This window comes from Triplophysa dalaica, chromosome 17 (genome assembly GCF_015846415.1).
Source record: "Triplophysa dalaica isolate WHDGS20190420 chromosome 17, ASM1584641v1, whole genome shotgun sequence".
NCBI lineage: Eukaryota > Metazoa > Chordata > Actinopteri > Cypriniformes > Nemacheilidae > Triplophysa > Triplophysa dalaica.
The window spans coordinates 6,926,636-6,943,746 of NC_079558.1; the positions used below are offsets into that span (position 1 = coordinate 6,926,636).

The 17,111-nt window shown below is 38.6% G+C and overlaps 2 protein-coding genes across 2 annotated transcripts in view; one reads left to right on the top strand and one right to left on the bottom strand.

Moving 5' to 3' along the window:
• The window catches only part of bmpr1ab (bone morphogenetic protein receptor, type IAb), a 29,587-nt gene extending 25,747 nt beyond the window's left edge, over positions 1 to 3,840 (top strand). Inside the window, exons 9-13 of the mRNA XM_056770914.1 lie at positions 194 to 386; positions 505 to 802; positions 891 to 1,066; positions 1,169 to 1,299; positions 1,545 to 3,840. Coding sequence (XP_056626892.1) covers positions 194 to 386; positions 505 to 802; positions 891 to 1,066; positions 1,169 to 1,299; positions 1,545 to 1,670 — 924 coding nt within the window. The 3' untranslated portion in view covers positions 1,671 to 3,840. The remainder of the gene's footprint in view (positions 1 to 193; positions 387 to 504; positions 803 to 890; positions 1,067 to 1,168; positions 1,300 to 1,544) is intronic.
• On the bottom strand, positions 3,688 to 15,528 carry mmrn2b (multimerin 2b). Its single transcript, XM_056770913.1, has 8 exons — positions 15,208 to 15,528; positions 11,726 to 11,848; positions 11,514 to 11,620; positions 11,222 to 11,323; positions 9,342 to 9,455; positions 8,126 to 8,541; positions 5,674 to 7,141; positions 3,688 to 4,877 (listed from the first exon to the last, which is right to left on the bottom strand). Exons 1-8 carry the CDS (start codon positions 15,477 to 15,479, stop codon positions 4,468 to 4,470), a joined length of 3,012 nt encoding a protein of 1,003 aa, XP_056626891.1. The 5' UTR covers positions 15,480 to 15,528; the 3' UTR covers positions 3,688 to 4,467.
• Between the last annotated feature and the right edge of the window lie 1,583 nt (positions 15,529 to 17,111).

The window sequence follows — 17,111 nt, forward strand, 5'->3', positions numbered from 1 at the left end:
TTTAGCCAAATTGGTACCGCGCTGCCAAACTCACTCAAACTTTAGTCTGGCTCTTTTGTGATATGTATCAGCAACATTTCACCATGTCATCAGTTCCAATAACGTTTCAGTGTTCATGGGAAATTTGGAAATATCAAAGACCAGAAACTCTATAAAATATGATGCATGGTCGTCCAAATCTCTCACTTCACAGGTCCAGCGCACTATAGCAAAACAGATTCAGATGGTACGTCAGATTGGAAAAGGGCGGTATGGAGAGGTGTGGCTCGGCCGCTGGAGAGGAGAAAAAGTGGCAGTGAAAGTGTTTTTCACCCGCGAGGAGGCCAGTTGGTTCAGAGAGACGGAGATTTACCAAACTGTGCTCATGAGACACGAGAACATACTGGGTAGGTACCGTAGGGTCCTGGATTGAGCTTATTTTACATCTCTAAGAAAACTGCATTGATTTAGTACTGCCTGTCTATTAAATATTCACTTATTCTTATTCTTCCTGACTTCCTCCAGGTTTCATCGCTGCAGATATTAAGGGAACAGGAGCATTCACTCAGCTCTTCCTCATCACAGACTACCATGAAAACGGATCTCTCTACGACTATCTGAAATACACCACCCTGGACACGCAGGCTCTGCTGAGACTGGCGTACTCGGCGGCATGCGGCCTGTGTCACCTGCACACGGAGATCTACGGCACGCAGGGCAAGCCTGCCATCGCTCACAGAGACCTAAAGAGCAAAAACATACTCATAAAGAAGAACGGGACCTGCTGCATCGCTGATTTGGGCCTGGCTGTGAAATACAACAGGTATGTTGTCATCTTTTATCTGTAAAAAGCTTTAAAGTTCATGCAATTGCTTTCTAAAAATATAACAAAATGTTTATTTTTCTTATAGTGATACCAATGAAGTAGACATTCCTCTGAGTACAAGGATGGGTACAAGGCGATACATGGCACCAGAGGTCCTGGATCAGACCCTGAACAAGAACCAGTTCCAAGCGTACTTAATGGCCGATATTTACAGTTACGGCCTCGTTGTTTGGGAGATGGGCCGGCGATGCGTGACAGGAGGTACGTTGTGGGAGTTACTGCGTGTATGCATTTAAAAAATGTCTGAATTTTTCTGTAAATTTAAGATGTGCTTGTTTTAATACTGCATTTTGGTGTGTGCAGGTATTGTTGAGGAGTATCAGATACCATATTGGGACATGGTACCTTCAGAACCGTCCTATGAAGATATGAGGGAGGTGGTGTGCGTGAAAGGCTTGCGACCAGTGGTGTCTAATCGCTGGAACAGTGATGAGGTAAGGGTTTACATTTTGGTTGCTGTTTTTGAAGACCTTCTTTCCTGTGTCAACATATTGTTTTACTGTAAAGAGCTTTTTTGTTTTTGCTCGTTTATTATTCTTATTTTATTGGACACCCATTATTTTTTCATGGAGTCTGAGTCTCTAACTATCACATCTTTGAATAATTGCATTTAATAGTTGATAATAATGTGTAAAATGTATCCTAGAAACATCAATCTCTTTCCTTTATCACCACACAGTGTTCACGGGCCATGCTAAAACTCATGTCTGAGTGCTGGGCCCACAATCCAGCCTCTCGCCTCACAGCTCTTCGAGTCAAGAAAACGCTCGCCAAGATGGTTGAATCACAGGATATCAAAATATGAGCTGTTCTCCCTCCAATCTCAGTTCCTAAACCGACCAGGGGAGACGCTGCTGAGCAGAACATCTTCCTCCATGCCTGACTGTGATTTCTCATTTTGTTATGCTCTTAGTGTCCTTTAGCACCCTCTGCTGGACGCTACGTGCCATAACGCATCCATGAAGAAGTAAGGACTCCGTCACCTGTCCTGCTTTTCAAGGAATCATCGCATCATCCCTGTTTCCACCAATAATATCCTTCTGTTCCACAGACATTCAATAATGAATTGGGAGAGAAACAATAAGCATATGGTGCTTTCCATGAAAGCCGTTTTAAAGGAAACGTCTGTATGCGAGATATAAGACATGATGGCACTGTTTGCCATTGGAGAGAGGTAGCAGAGCCACGTTTCAGGAGTATTTGGGAGAAGACCGAGGTCTGACACCTCTCTGTTTCACTGGGAGGTGCACACATTTGGGTGATATTTTGATCACAGCCCAGTTATATGCTAGCTAGCGTTGCAAAACTGGCACTCTGCATTTGGACCATGTGCAATGTTGCTGACAAATCTTTGAGAGATTGCATCTTATGTAATGACAATTCCATCCATCCAATCACGAACCGGCTTGTCGTCTTCAGGGTCACGGGAAGGCTGGAGCCTATCCCAGCGTCTTGGGCCAGGCAGGGTACGCCCTGGGTAGATGGCATTGCAAACGTCCTGTATTTCCCATACTATCACATATATACAAAAATGTCCCTTTAGCTACATAATTGAATTGTCTTTCCCATCAATTATTCTTCAATCTGACGTGCTTTGTGAAGATCAGTCCACCAGATGCTCAAATACAAAATTGGATGGTTGCAATAAGGTTTGTCATTTGAAAGCTTTAGTTGAGTAGGTACAGTATGTTCACTGTTATGGACGGGAAGTTCTGCCCAGGAGTGATTATAATAGCAGCGCTGCCATGAAGAAGTAAAATACCACATGGCACACAATGCAGACAACGCACCTATTAAAGATCCGTTCAGCTAAAGGATGGGAACTGATCATTCTGAATGGCAGATCTGATCTGGCTTTTCGTATGCGTCTCAGTGCAGATGGATGCCAGCAGGTCTCACGCCACATAACTTTTGTTTAAATTTGTTCAAAAGTCAACCTCTGTATATCACATTTGATTCATAAGTGCCAGGTTGAATTTTCTTTTTTAACCGGTTTTGCCTCATGTAATGCTGGGAATCATGTGACTCTTGGTTTAGAATGTCATAAATTTCTTATGTAAAAGATAAATGCAAAATGCATGTGCTATTTATTCACGTCATGTTATAAAGTATGAATTATTGTGGTAAGAAAACTTTACATGCAGGACTAATAACTTGCATCTGACATTCACAATGTTTTACGGAGCAGCTCAATCTTGCAAATGTTGGTAACAAGATATTTATGACTTTATTGAGTTATTGACGTCCTATCAGCGTGGGTGGGAATTATTTCTCATAACTACCTTTGTTCCTCTAATATGAACACCCAGACTCTATATCTGGGATTTACTGAAAGCTCGGGGCAGGTACCTTTACTTCATCATTCATTTACATGAAAATAATTTCAAAGCATTTTTACGAAGCTTAGTTACAAGTTAAATGCCATTGAAAATGCATTATTGGCATTTGTTAGACATGCAGTTTAACCTGCAAAAACAGGTTCATCCAATTGTAAAATCAAGTTCTGGGCAAGTTATAAACACGTCTAGTCTAGGAAACATAAATAATGCAGATTCAAGACTTCCGCTACTGTGTTTTTGTGTGTGTACTATTATCTCATGAATAAATGTCCGTAGGTCATTGATTTGGCTCCATGCATTGAAGACAGAGAGCTCTTCATCCCAGTTGCATGTGATTGTATTTTCTCACTTTATGAGCTGTAGCTCATTTCTAGTCTGTCCATTACAACCATGCCAGTTGCATTTGATGACTCGTTTTAAATTCATCTTTTAACAGTTAAGATGAATTCTTAAATGATGTTTTTGTGTAAAAGAAGAAATGTATTATGATCTGAATAATATGAACCTTTTATTTTGTGTTGTGCACAACATCTGTTTTTTGGAGAGGTGCCTTATGTTTACCAAGCAAGCTGTTATATACACAGAATTTGTCCAATGTATCAATTTTTAAGTAAATTACCTTATTTTAGTACACTATCCTGTTGTTTTTCTCGTGATTGACATGTGGTTAATTGAACATCCAGTAGAGAATTGGCACGAAAATGTCCTCCGAGTGGGTACCATTTATCATCCGTCTCCTCTCCACCAATAAGCTGGTGTGTGGTGGGCGTTCTGGCGCAATATGGCTGCCGTTGCATCATCCGGGAGGACGCTAAACATTGGTTGTGGTTGAGGAGATTGCCCCTTCCATGTTAAGCGCATTGAATGTCCAGAAAAGCACTTTATAAATGTAACAAATTATTTGTGCTTCTATGATTTGCGCTTTAAATGCCACGAAATATGAACGTTTTGGCATTTTAAAGAGATAGTTCACCCAAAAACAAAACTTCTGTCATTTATACACCTTTGTGTTATTTAAAATCTGTATAACTTCAGAACACGTATGATGATCTCAGTGACCTTATGTCCATACAGTGGAAGTCATTCAGGATTGTTCCACACATTCTTAAAGTACAAATATATAGTATAGCCTATCATCTAATACAAACGTATTTTGGCATCTTTAATAATAGAAGAATGTATTTTTTTTACAAAATGTCAGTTGCTGATGCTCCATTGATTGTTCATGTTGACGTGAGTTCCCCCTTTAGCTCAATCTGGATGTCACAGCATGTCCTTGTGCTCCGTAGTGTAGAGCAACAGTCCGGACAGTGTGTTATCTGCAGCCTGCGCTTTCCGTAATGATCCATGCATCAGTTGCAACGTAACCGTCTCCCCTTGTCGAAGCTCCAGCAGGATGCTTCGACTCACCGCTCCCCCATGTTCCTGTGTGAGGGAGGCCACTGGAACTCCACTGCGCTTAAGCACAGCCAATGAATGACCCCTCTGAAAGTCTAATGCCACCAGAACGAGATAAAGTCCAGTCTGAGGGACGCAAAACATCCGTGATGTAGCATTAAAAGCGCCACCGTGGTTCACAGCCATGTTAGTTGACGTGACCTCGCCGGTCGGCGTCGTTCTGTGGTCCAGGTTTGAGACAAACACCACAGGAGAGTGCGGTATTGAAACGTAACCTAAGAAGATGAATAAAACACTATATTCAGTCAAGAATAAAATGTGATTGTGAAAACCAGGTTTAAATCTTAAGTTTAATTTTAAGAGCTAAACTTAAGTCTTACAATCAACTACGTTAAATTTGATTTTAACCAATAATTTCATCATGATTTTAATCTTACTACACCATCTATCAATATCAAAGATGTTTACACAGTTATATTTTTCAGGATGTACATTACATCATTTATGATGAGTTTATGGGGGGAAAAATCACAAAAAATGACTAAGTTAGCTGGGTTTCTCACAGAATGATCTCAATTGCTTTGTCATGGTGTAGTTACAGTTATGTCCATGGAAGGGCAGTGTTGTTCCATATGCAATTTAAAGTGACAGTTCACCAAATAATGAAATTCTGTCATCGTTTACTCAACCTCAGGTGGTTCCAAACCTGTATGGATCTCTTTGTTCTGCTAAGCACAAATGAAGATATTTTGAAGAATGTCAGTAACCGAACAGATCACATTCCCCATTTACTAAGGAAAAGAAATACTATAATGGGAGTCATTTGGGGGATGAGGTCTGTTTGGTTACTGACATTCATTTTTGAGTGAACTATAACTTTAATGCAATTATTTCAGTACTTATATAACGCAATTACGTTTTCTAAATTCACATTTATGCATTTGGCAGACAAATCTCTAAAGCATCTTAGAGTGCATTCAATCTATACATTTTTATCAGTATGTTGCTAACACAAGTTGAGCTACAGGACAACATCAATCAATTTTTTATTACATTACGTATCTCAATTACCCGTTTTGCTGTATCTTCTGCTTCTCCTGGGAGAGTTTTCATTTCCTCTCTCTGTCTTTTCCTGGTTGGGGTTTTGTCTTCTGTTGTTCCTTTCTTTCCTCCTAACCAGCTTCCAAACTTCATCCAGATTCAGGCTTCTACCAGAGCTGGTTAGTTCTTCTGTATGACTGAACAATTTTTCAAACGTTCTCAAATGATCCTCCAGGGTGTGACGTAGTGATGCTATATCCACCTCCAGTTCCACAACAGATCCACCAGGGGTCACAGTACAGTTGCCACAACGCTCCTCCAGCAGGTTTATCCGGCCTGCTAATTCCTCCACCTCCTTTCCCAAACTCCAGAAGTCGCTGACTGAATAATCGTCGTCTTCCTCCTCTCCGGTGGACGGATCCGGTGTCAGGTAGCCTACCTGATTCTTTGTGCTGGTCCAATCCGAATATGCCACAGGGTCATCACTATGCATCTCACCTTCCTCCGGACGCTTTTTCCGAAGGGAGGCTAGGCTCCTATCATGGTTCTCAATTTTGTACTGCATGGAGAGTATTTTCTGTAAAAGATTTGGTATACCGAGCTCTTTCTGTTGGTGGTGAGACCATGTGGTGAATTCCAAGACCTCCTCTCCTAGTAGCACCTCCAGGACCTCGGAGTGGCGTACAGCATCACTAAGGAGCGAAGAAAAGGTGGCCGACAGGCCTTGAATTTCTGTCGACTTTGCCTCGTCCTTCTGTTTCAGGCTGCGTATCTCCTTCTGGCTGTCTAAAAGTGAAGCCTTTAGCTGGGATATATTGTTGTTTAGACTTCTGCTTCTGCCTTGTTCAAAGGCCAGCGATTCTTTCATGTTCAGCAGGCCCTGATGAAGATCTTCCACTTCGGTCATCCAGCGAGTCTGACTCCTCTCCATCTCCGCGTCTTCAAACGCAAGTCGGTTCTTTTTTGCTAATCGTGTCACGTTCGCCACCTCCATTTCAAGCCTCACCAGGGAGTCAGCGATGGACGCGCAGTTACAGGCTTGCCCTGCAATCGGCGAGTCATTTCTCTGTAGTTGATGAAAGATGTTGTTCAGGTCCAGATCTATTTCTCTCAGCTGGCCTTCTTGTGCACTTACATTAGCCTTAAACTCGCTAATGCTGTGAAGCACCCTGACCCGAACTGCTTCTACCTCCAAACCGGTTTCTGCAAAGTGGACCTCTGAGTCCTTTTTGACCGCTTCTACTTTCTGGCCCAGAATCAGTAGATCCTCTTGCAGGGTTTGGAGAGCACTGGCAGTGTCTTCTGAGGTGTCAGGCAAGCTGCTGAGCTGTGCAGAGTTTTTTTGTGACCTCTCATCCAGTCGGGTGATGGCCTCCCACACTCTTGACTCCTGCGCTGGTTCGACCGACTCAGCACGTTCTCTCTGCAGTGTCCCTTCAAGCCTCTTCTGTCCAAGTCTTACTTCTTCAACTAACACGCTGAGCGCCTGGAGATTCACCTGGACAGATAAACACCAAAATTATTTAGAAACACATTCGTTATTGGGCTCATATCTTGTGAACATTTCTACAGAGATGGTTTGTGCGTGTATTATGCTAAATAAGCTCATTCAGAATCACTTGAATTTATTCATATTAACAAATCTATGTTCGTAAACAGGTTTTGTAATCCATGAAGGTGTAAGGGTGTTGCAATATACTGGTATTGACAATAATTAATGATAATATTAATAAACTGATATAATAACTGTGATACTGACACTGTGTTAAAACACATTAGGGCTGTCATGATATCAAATTTTCACCACATTGATTTAACGTGGCCAAATAATTCACGATACGATTATCATCGCGATATCTGTTCAAATGTAAACAAATAATTTTGTCAGTCTAATTCATTTTTTGTTTTATGTATTTTGTGTTTTCGCTTCTTTGGGGGATCGATTTTCACTACATGATTTGGTCAGATTTTGTGATTATTGTGGCCATATAATTCCCGATAACATAATGTTTGCGATATGTATTAAAATATAAATGAATAATTCCGTCAGTCAAATTTATCTTTGAATTGATTTTGTTTTTTTAGGCAAATTAATCGCACCCAATTTGAGTGAGGCAAAGAGATAGTTTGAGTCCATTGTGGTTCTTAAGTAAATAAACTATTTACGATATTTTTTACATGTGCAAAGTTAACACAATATCGATTATCGTGGTTTTTAATAGCACGGTTATTGACCATACTTGTTATACAAACATTTGCCTCAAAAGTCACAATGGCTACAAACAAAAGAGTAAATGCAACAATCTTAATTAAAGACTTGAAAGCTTCAGGATTGAAAAAAAAATCAATTTCACAATCATTATTCATCATAATTTGTCCAAAATAGTTGTGTAGTGAACCGCCCTATATTTTGCTAAGAACACATGCATGAAACCAATTGTGTATCTCTGATATGTGAATTGTGTTTACAATATTTTATGACCTGTGCATCCAAGCTCTGACCGATCTGATCCTCCATCTCGTCCTTCAGTTTTGTTAGGTTGTGCTGCAGAACGTCTTGTTGAATCTGAAATGCTCTCTCCATCTGGTCTTTCTGTGTGTCTAGTAGAGTTTTCATCTCACTGATCTGCAGATGGCTGTCCTCTAATTTCTCCTCAATATCTCCACTGTGAGCTTCTGTTGGTCTGGACGCATCCCCAAACTTTTCCAGCCGCAACTGCTGCATGTCCCTAGACAGCGCGTCCACCTCGCCGGAGAGATGCTGCAGTGTTTGATTGAAGCTTTCCAGCACTGGCTGAAGTTGACTCATCATAATTGACATCAACTGATGCATTGACAAGAGAATAGATGAATCGAGTATTGGTAGAGGTTGAGAGGAAGGGAACCCTTCTTTTGCACCTAGAATATCGATAACAGGCCCCTTTAATGTTGTAAGCATGTTTGCATGCATCCTAATATCAAATCATAAAAAGCAAAAATACAAAGTCAATGCAAAATAAGTAAAACATCTTTTATTTGTTTGCTCTGTGCTGTTGGTTTATTTAAGGTTATGCACAATTCCTTGTCAGCATATTGAGTCAAAAATACCTGAAATTGTGCTCACGCAGATAGTCTGCCTGCCAGCACAGAATCTCTAGGGATTGTGGTATAGTCTGACAGCCCAGTCTGAGCTCTTATAGTGCTTTCATTAGAAAGAAGCTCATCTCTGCAGCTTCCAACACATAACACTCACTAACACGCTTTAATGTGACAGACCACGAAAACAAATGCATTATTTTGATGGATGTTCCCTTTATAATCTGTAATGCATTTGCACCTAATGAGCTCTTTGGATAGATATCGCTTCCTTGAACGAGCCTCTTCAAATGTCAGACTGCAGGAGAAGCTAAAATCTCATTTGCGATTAGACTTCCGTGAGTGTGACTCATGGATATATTCGAAGACATCTCGGCCTTCTTTCTTTGTCTGTTTCCGTCGGTCCACATCTTTGGATGATTACATCACCGTTGGAGTTTGTATATATAAGAAGGAAAGGATATCCTCCAGATGAAGATGTTACTGTTGAAGTTGTTTTGTTCACTTGAGGGGGGTAAAATTCAATTGACTATTTCACAGTATGCTTATTATAACGTATCAGTCTAAATGTGTCCCCTGTGTGCTCGATTCTGTTGCTGAAGGATTTTGATTCGCGTTCTTACCAACAGGGCTCTGATGAGGATGAATAGGGTGTGAAGGACCACGAATTGTATGCTCATGTTGAGGCTTGTCATCCCAGTCTATGTCCTCTAGTTGGTCAGTCAGTATTGGACCGCCTAAAACAAGTTTGTTTACAGAGGGAGAGAAGTTAATTAAAACACTGTAAGTCCGAGGACAAATATGGAGCCCACTCATGTGCTTATTTTAGAGGGGTTGTTTTAAAGGCATAGTTCACCCAGAAATGAAAAGTTTGTCATGAATTAGTCACTCTAGTTGTTGCAAAACTGTAAAAATGCATTTGTTTGATTAAACGCAAAGAAATATATTTCGAAAAATGTCACCAACTGACATCTAGGGCATCATTGACTACCACAGTAGAAAAAGTTAAAATGGTAGTCAAAGGTGCTCTAGAACATTATACTTTCCTAAATTCCTCAAAATATCTTATTCTGTGTTAAACAGAACAGAAAACAATACACAATTATTGTTCCTACTGTGTTAGTCAATTATGTCCCAAAAATGTCAGTTTCCAACATTCTTACAAATATCTTTCTTTGTGTTCAACAGAACAAAGAAATGTATACAGGTTTGGAACAACTTGTGGGTGAGTAAATGAAGACAGAATTTGGGGGGTAAACTGTCCCTTTAAGATCTTAACTGATCTTAACAATCTAGATCTAATGTAATCGCACTTAAAATAATTAACAAAAATCTTAAATATAATGAGATAATAATAAATAGTGTAAATACAGAGAAACACAATAATTATATGTAGAAATAAGTATATATTATAAATTAAAATAGCAATAGTTTCTGACTCTTATTATTAACTTTTTTTCCCATCTGTGTTTTTTTTAAGTTGCCAGTCAGCACTAGTATTTTCTTTTATGAATATGTAAACTTATAATAAATCAGACTGTGTGTCTATTGCCGTTAAAAACAGTTTTATTTTTGATTTATTTTTTGTTTTAAAAATGTACTTATTTCGCCAAAGACTTCACACAGATCAGATTTAGGATGATGATTAAAACAGAGTCTGTATATGCTGAACAAATGTACGAAAATGTACAAATATGCAGAATACACTGGCTATACAAAAAGGAAAAGCAAAGCGTTGCCCCTAAATGACTGAAAGTTTATCAATCGCAGGGAAAGGTTTTCTAATATGAACATAACATTTAGATATAATCCATATTATACTTTAAAGGATTCACTCAAAAATGGTGCGTTCAACCCAGTGCTGGGTCAAAAAACTACAAACTAAATTAACCCAGAGATGTTATGTGACCCAACAACCCACCATTTTAAGTCGAATGAACCTTGCGTAGGTTAGCTTACAACGCAACGTTAAAAATAAGACAGCATTTTTAGAGTGTTGCTTACGTTTGAACCATTTTAGTGTAATATATTTTGGGTGTGCTAGATACATATCACAGGATAATAAAATTAGATTTTCCAAAACGTGGGGAAAGGATGTTCTCATGACCCAACTCTAGACCGGAAACCTACACATGGGGGGGGGGGGGGGGCGTGCCAGGGCTGGTCTCTTTTAATAATCTGGGAAAAACTTTTGATTGTTTTGCCAGCCATAAAAGTACTACCGTGGTGGTTATTTAGGATATGTGGGAAAACATGGCTTTTAAGTTATTATTCTTCATGATTCTCACTGGCATAAGGCATTGCATCTCCAGCTATCCTGAATGCCAGCTGACTCTCTCTTTCCTGTTGAAGGACACTCACTGAGCCAGAAGTCTACTGCTTATTTCCTCTTTTTGTTAAAAGCAAAAAAAGGTCATTTTAAAGAAGCAAACATGCAGAAGGTGGCGGGTATGAAAGGTTAAAGTTGAAGACAGGCTTGGAAATACTAAAACAACGAACTTGCCTGAGTCATTGTTGTCATTGATCTTAGATTCTCCAGAATGTTGGCCTTCCGACTGGTCCTGCCTGGCCTTTGAGACATTGTCCTCATCCTCTGGAGATATGTCTGGGAAAGATAAATTAAATGTAAATTAAACACAAAAAAGTGAGCTGATCGCACGGATGCTTTCAAGCTAAATATTCTTTGAGGATCAAACCCGTGATCTTGATATTGTAAGCAACCAGATGAGATACAGGAATTTTCATAAATAAGTCAACAACTGTAATCAAAATTCTAAATGAGCATGCTGTGGTACCTTTGTCCAGGCAGTCGTGTCCTCTATAACCCGGGCAGCACTGCCAGTGCACTGAAGAGAGTGTAGTCTGCTTTTGCTTGTACATGGGTCGTGAGGACAATTTATACCTGATCATCATAATCCTCAGCATTAGCATCACATTCAGATTGTTCAGCATATATGTAAAGTGTACTGTCGGATATGCAGATGAATGAATCAATGCATTGACTCACATGATGATTTGGCAGTCTGGAACTCCATCGGGACAGGGGTTTACTGATTTAACTGTCTGGGTCTCAGTGCCACACAGTAAAGCTTTGGTGACCACACGTAGATTTACATATGAACACCAGTTTCTAAAGACAGAGAGAAGGTTTGGAATGGTAGATTAAAACCTAGAAGAAAAAGCTGAGGTTTGTGTTTACAGCGATAGCAATTTCAGATTTAGATCTATGTTTTCCTGGCATCATTTGCCATCATGGCCACAGACAGATTTCCACTTTCAAAGTAGCTTTGGAATATCATAAATCCACATTGATGATAATGTTTATACATTCCCAGTCTTAGTGTAGCTATACAGGAATGTCCACAACATTTATAATAATAATATTTAATCATACTTTTAGAGGCATGGTTAGTAGCTTTCAGTCGTACATTTAAAACATGTTTTTTAATTGTAAGAAGGGATGCACCGTTATCTCAGTTTTGACAGATAATGACAACCAATAATTCTTAAACATTGGATGCCAGTAATTGGGCGATATACATTATCTATTTATATAAATATAACATTTTCTGAAACTGTTACTAACAAAATGCAAAAACTGCTTTTATTTGAAAACATTGAAAACATTTGTACTTTGTACAAAGCCTACTTTACACTAGTTAAAGATTCATAACCGTACAATATGATAGGAATATATTTAGCTACATTAGAGTTTTATGTATGTTTTCGTTATTATTTCCTATCATTTGAATCGCTCGTGTTGTTTTAATGATTCTGATAATAATTCTTGCACTTAGGAGTTAATATGCATCCAGACGGTTGTTATCGCAAAATAAATCTTAACAGTGTTCAGGACCCCGGTGTGAGACAACACAGGCTTGCTTTTCCCACTTATTATATGGTTAGATACCATATAAGTTAATAGTTGGAAACAAAAATATATTTTAGGACATTTGTATCTATTCAAATATGACAAAAGAGACCACACTGTAGTACATTGACCATATAGAAGTTGTTCAGATCCAGATGACCAGCGGTACCCAGTATTAATGACGTGTCTACTGACCAATAAAGTATTCAAAAGAGCTGCCTAATAATTTGATTTAAACTATCTACAATTGGACAATTAATACCAAAACATACCAGCCATGGGTGAATTTTTACGCCCTTGTTTCATAACTCTGATGAACACTGTATACATATAATGCATAAGCTGTCCAGGAGAACAGATAACAGAGTGCTGGTGTCATTATAAAGATTACATAAGAGGTGTGTGACAGAAAAAAGCATTTCTGTTGACAAATGGGTGTTTTTTTTATTGAAGATGCACAGCTTTGTTTGCACAGTTGATTCCTCTCAACTGAATTTACACCAGCATTTCTCACTCATCTTTTTCACAGACCTTTCTTTCATCATCCACTGCATAAAGAAAATGACTGAAGTGGGCTGTCCTGTTTCCTCTGTCTGTCACCTTGAACCATATTCCATTGTCCAGAAAAACATCATCCCTCATTCAGCTACCTATTCGGTCATAGTGAATCATGACTTAAGACAAACCCTGTCTGTCGCTTTATAGCTTTATCATTAATCTGCCTCCATACCCACATGTGAACATCCTTCATCAGTCCACCATTCTTTCATCTCTGCTCCTCTTTTATCTCTCCTTAATCCTTTTATTTTTCTTTGAACAATAATGTGTCTTCACCAGACACATCTTTAGCTCATCTTTTGCTCAGGTTCAGACTAATAGACCCTTGTAAGACTTTAAGACTATACAGATATGGACAGCTAAACAGCTGCATGCCTGCATCCCTGCTCCCCCCTCCCTATCCCCCCTATGCCTTAAAAACAGCAGATTTCTTGTTTAAGTGAAGGTCACTCAAACCCTAACTTTTATTTTCATTGTAGACTAGGATTACTGTAATTCTCTCTGGAAATATCATTAATGTGAAATAGACCTTATTTAATTTGTTACTAATGGGTCTGAAGGAGCAAATGAAGAGTTTTTTTAATAGCTTTCACTGTGTGTGTCAGTCAACCATAGACAGAAAATGACATGTGATGGTTTGGTTAATAAAGAGAAGCATGTTTTCAAAGCAGTTAAGGTGGTTTCTAATGAGGTATGTTGAGAGAAGATGTACAGTCTAATAAACCTCAGTTCACTATTTATTTATATCGCAATCTAGCAAAAGGTATCATTGTCAGCTGCTGAAAACAACTAATGGCAACAAACACAAACCAAGTGTGAAGGTGTTATCAGATGAATGTGAATTAGGCTTAAGAGCCATTTCAGGAATTTAGGTCAATATCATTAAAAACATTATTGGATTTGTTATTTCAAAGTTTTTAAATATATTTAATACAATACGTTGTTTTAAAAGGATGGCTTATTTGCTTAAATATGGAGACTTGATTCTTACAACACAAATTTGTCATTTTGCTTATTATTCGGCAAGAGACTATTATCCCTAAATGAAAATATTAAATAAAGTTTTCTAAATTTGCTATTATGTGTGATCAGCTATATTATTTTATGAACAACTGACAACATTTCTCTCAAGTTCTAAATAACAAATACTGTTTTTATTTGCATTTATTTGCAGAAAAATAAAACAAGACACACTGGTCAAAATAACAAAAAAGATTCATTTTCAAACAGCACAATATTAATGTTTCACATGTATTTTAGCAACAATTTAAAAACATTTATTTGATGCAATTACCCTGACATCAATAAGGTATGTAGAAATGAAGGCCAAAACTTTAATTATTTTTTTAGTTGTATAATTCCCATGTCTTTAAAAGCTTCAGCGATTTAGTTTAAAGCTTACGTTTAAATTGTGGAGAATATTAATAACAAGGTGCCTCCAAAGTTACTTAATTAATTACTAGTTACTAATTACATATTCAATCGTTTAATTAGATTACTGTTCAAATTGCTCTCTTCAAAAAGTATTTAGTTACTCATTACTAATTACATTCTATATCCTACATCAACCTTGGTTAGAATTGATTCAAGGATAGACATGAAACGGCTCTAAATTCATTCAAATAAATAATATAAAAAGTAAAAATAAAAAACTTAGTATTACAAATGTGAGAATTATAAATTAAAGCACGGATTTTAAAATTTTGACTTTCGATTTTGATGTCAGTTCCACTATTGCACACACTCATATGTGACCCTGGACAACAAAACCAGTCTTATGGGTCAATTTATATATTGAAGTCAGGAAATTTACAAAATATCTTCACAGAACATGATCTTTACTTGATATCCTAATTATTTTTTAGCATAAAAGACAAAACTATCATTTTCTATTTTTGTCTTTTACTAAAAATGTTCCCGTTCTACTTAAGACTGGTTTAGTGATCCAGGTTCACATATTACACAAAGTATTTATTTTAATTACATCAGAAGTTAAAGTAATTCAAATATAGTAACTAATTTCGTAGTAACTAAGTAATTACGAAGTCCGAAAGACTTACCCTCTATGTGCAGGAGGATGCAGTCTCTCTCTTAAGGGGTTCACAGAGTTTTGAGGTGCACCAACAGGAGCCATTGAGTCCGAGATGCTGTGATGTCGATGATCATGTGTGGGTAGGTGATCAGTTCCAAAGGCACCGGGCATCTGCTGTGCCCTTTCTCCAAGCCCCACTGCTTCTTCTTCCTCCACTTCAGGGTCCCTGGCCCTCACCTCACTGTGACAGCTCAGAGAATTCAGGACTGCCAACACCAACAAAGGCAACGTCTGTGCCATCCTGCTGAAGAACCCAGAGGTACTGAATGTTTGAGAGTAGACCTGAGCAATTCTGGAAACTTTTCTCTCTCTCTGTCCACACCAGCCGGTATCCTCACTAACATGCCTTTGTCCCCACCCCCTTCCTTTCCCGCACCCCCTCTCTCGCTCCCTCCCTCCCCTGACAGTATCAACACCCTCCAACAATTGGAGGAAATCTGCCTTGTGCTAAAATCATAAATCAATGTTTTGCGACGCTATACAATCCGACAGCACACACGAGCACCCACACAAGCTTACACGCTGCTGTCTCATGCATTTCATGACGCTTGTTTCCAAGGAAACAGTGAAGTGGAACCATCATGTTTACATTCAGGCAATTGGAATACTTGACTTTGGGATATTAATATTGTCAGTGAGCTCTCTGGTTACTGAATTCAGTTTAGCTACATAAATACACAAAGTTATTTCGCTTTGAAAAGCAATTGAGGAAATATGAAAATATCTGCAGATCTTTTTGCCTTTTCAGCTATATGTTCCTGTAGTTCCTATATTCTGGCTTGAAGTGTTTAGATAGAAAACAAGAACGGGCTTTCATAACCTGTAATATACATATACATTCGCCGTCTGCAGTGATAAATCGTTTTTATAACACACAGGAACCTTCTTAGTACTGACCCAATTTCAGAAACTTTGCTTCCCGAACTACTTCATCATCGGAACAGACATCAGCTGCTTTTTCTCAGCAGGGACTCGATAGATCCCACCTACGAAGAGGTCGGATTTGATTTAGGCTGTTTTGAGACAGGGTCTAGCTTGAAGAAAAGGTGGCTTTTGTCAAACCAGAATTAAGAAGGTATTTTGTCTTGTGGTCTTCAGGGTCTCCGGCATTATGTCTATGGTTCATTGCTTCAACAGTGTGTAACTCAGCTGTGACAACAAATATAGGGTCTTCTGGGTCAGGCACTCCGAGCCCCGCACACAGTCTGTGCTTTACAACATGACTTCCTGCCCTCTGACCACAGACTTCCTGCTGTTAAAGGTGTCTGTTGTCTAAGTCGACCTTGAGCAGAAAATCACTTGAGTATGACATCATCGACTCTAGGGTTTGCCTAATAATATATAATAATACAACTAATACTCCCGTTAAAATAAAGCCTTGCAGCAAGACTGACCAAACCTTTCACAAACATAATAATAATACAATTTCTTTGCATATGCTCTACAAAATAAAGGTGCTTTATTCTCACAGCGATAAGAATAACCATTTTTGGTTCCGCAAAGAACCATTTAATTAAAGCCGTCTCACCTATTGCTCACAAAGAACCTTTTGTTTAAAAGAAAGGTTCTTTGGGCGTTGTAGGGTTTTAAAGAACCATTTAGACAAAAAAGTTTTTCTATGGCACCGTGAAGCACCTTTATTTTTAAAAGTGTTAGCATTCAATAAGTCTAATTAATGTGAAAATAGGAAAAACAGCAACTAAAAACACTAAATTGTGGACCTTTGCTAATTCTACTTTATCCTCTCTATTACATATTGACTAGGATGCAAATCCAAGTTTATGTCTTCTTAGTGATGACTCTGATCTGGACGTAGGTCTGATAAAAAAGAAAATGCTGTTTGCTGGTTTCACATCTGCTAAAAAAGCAATA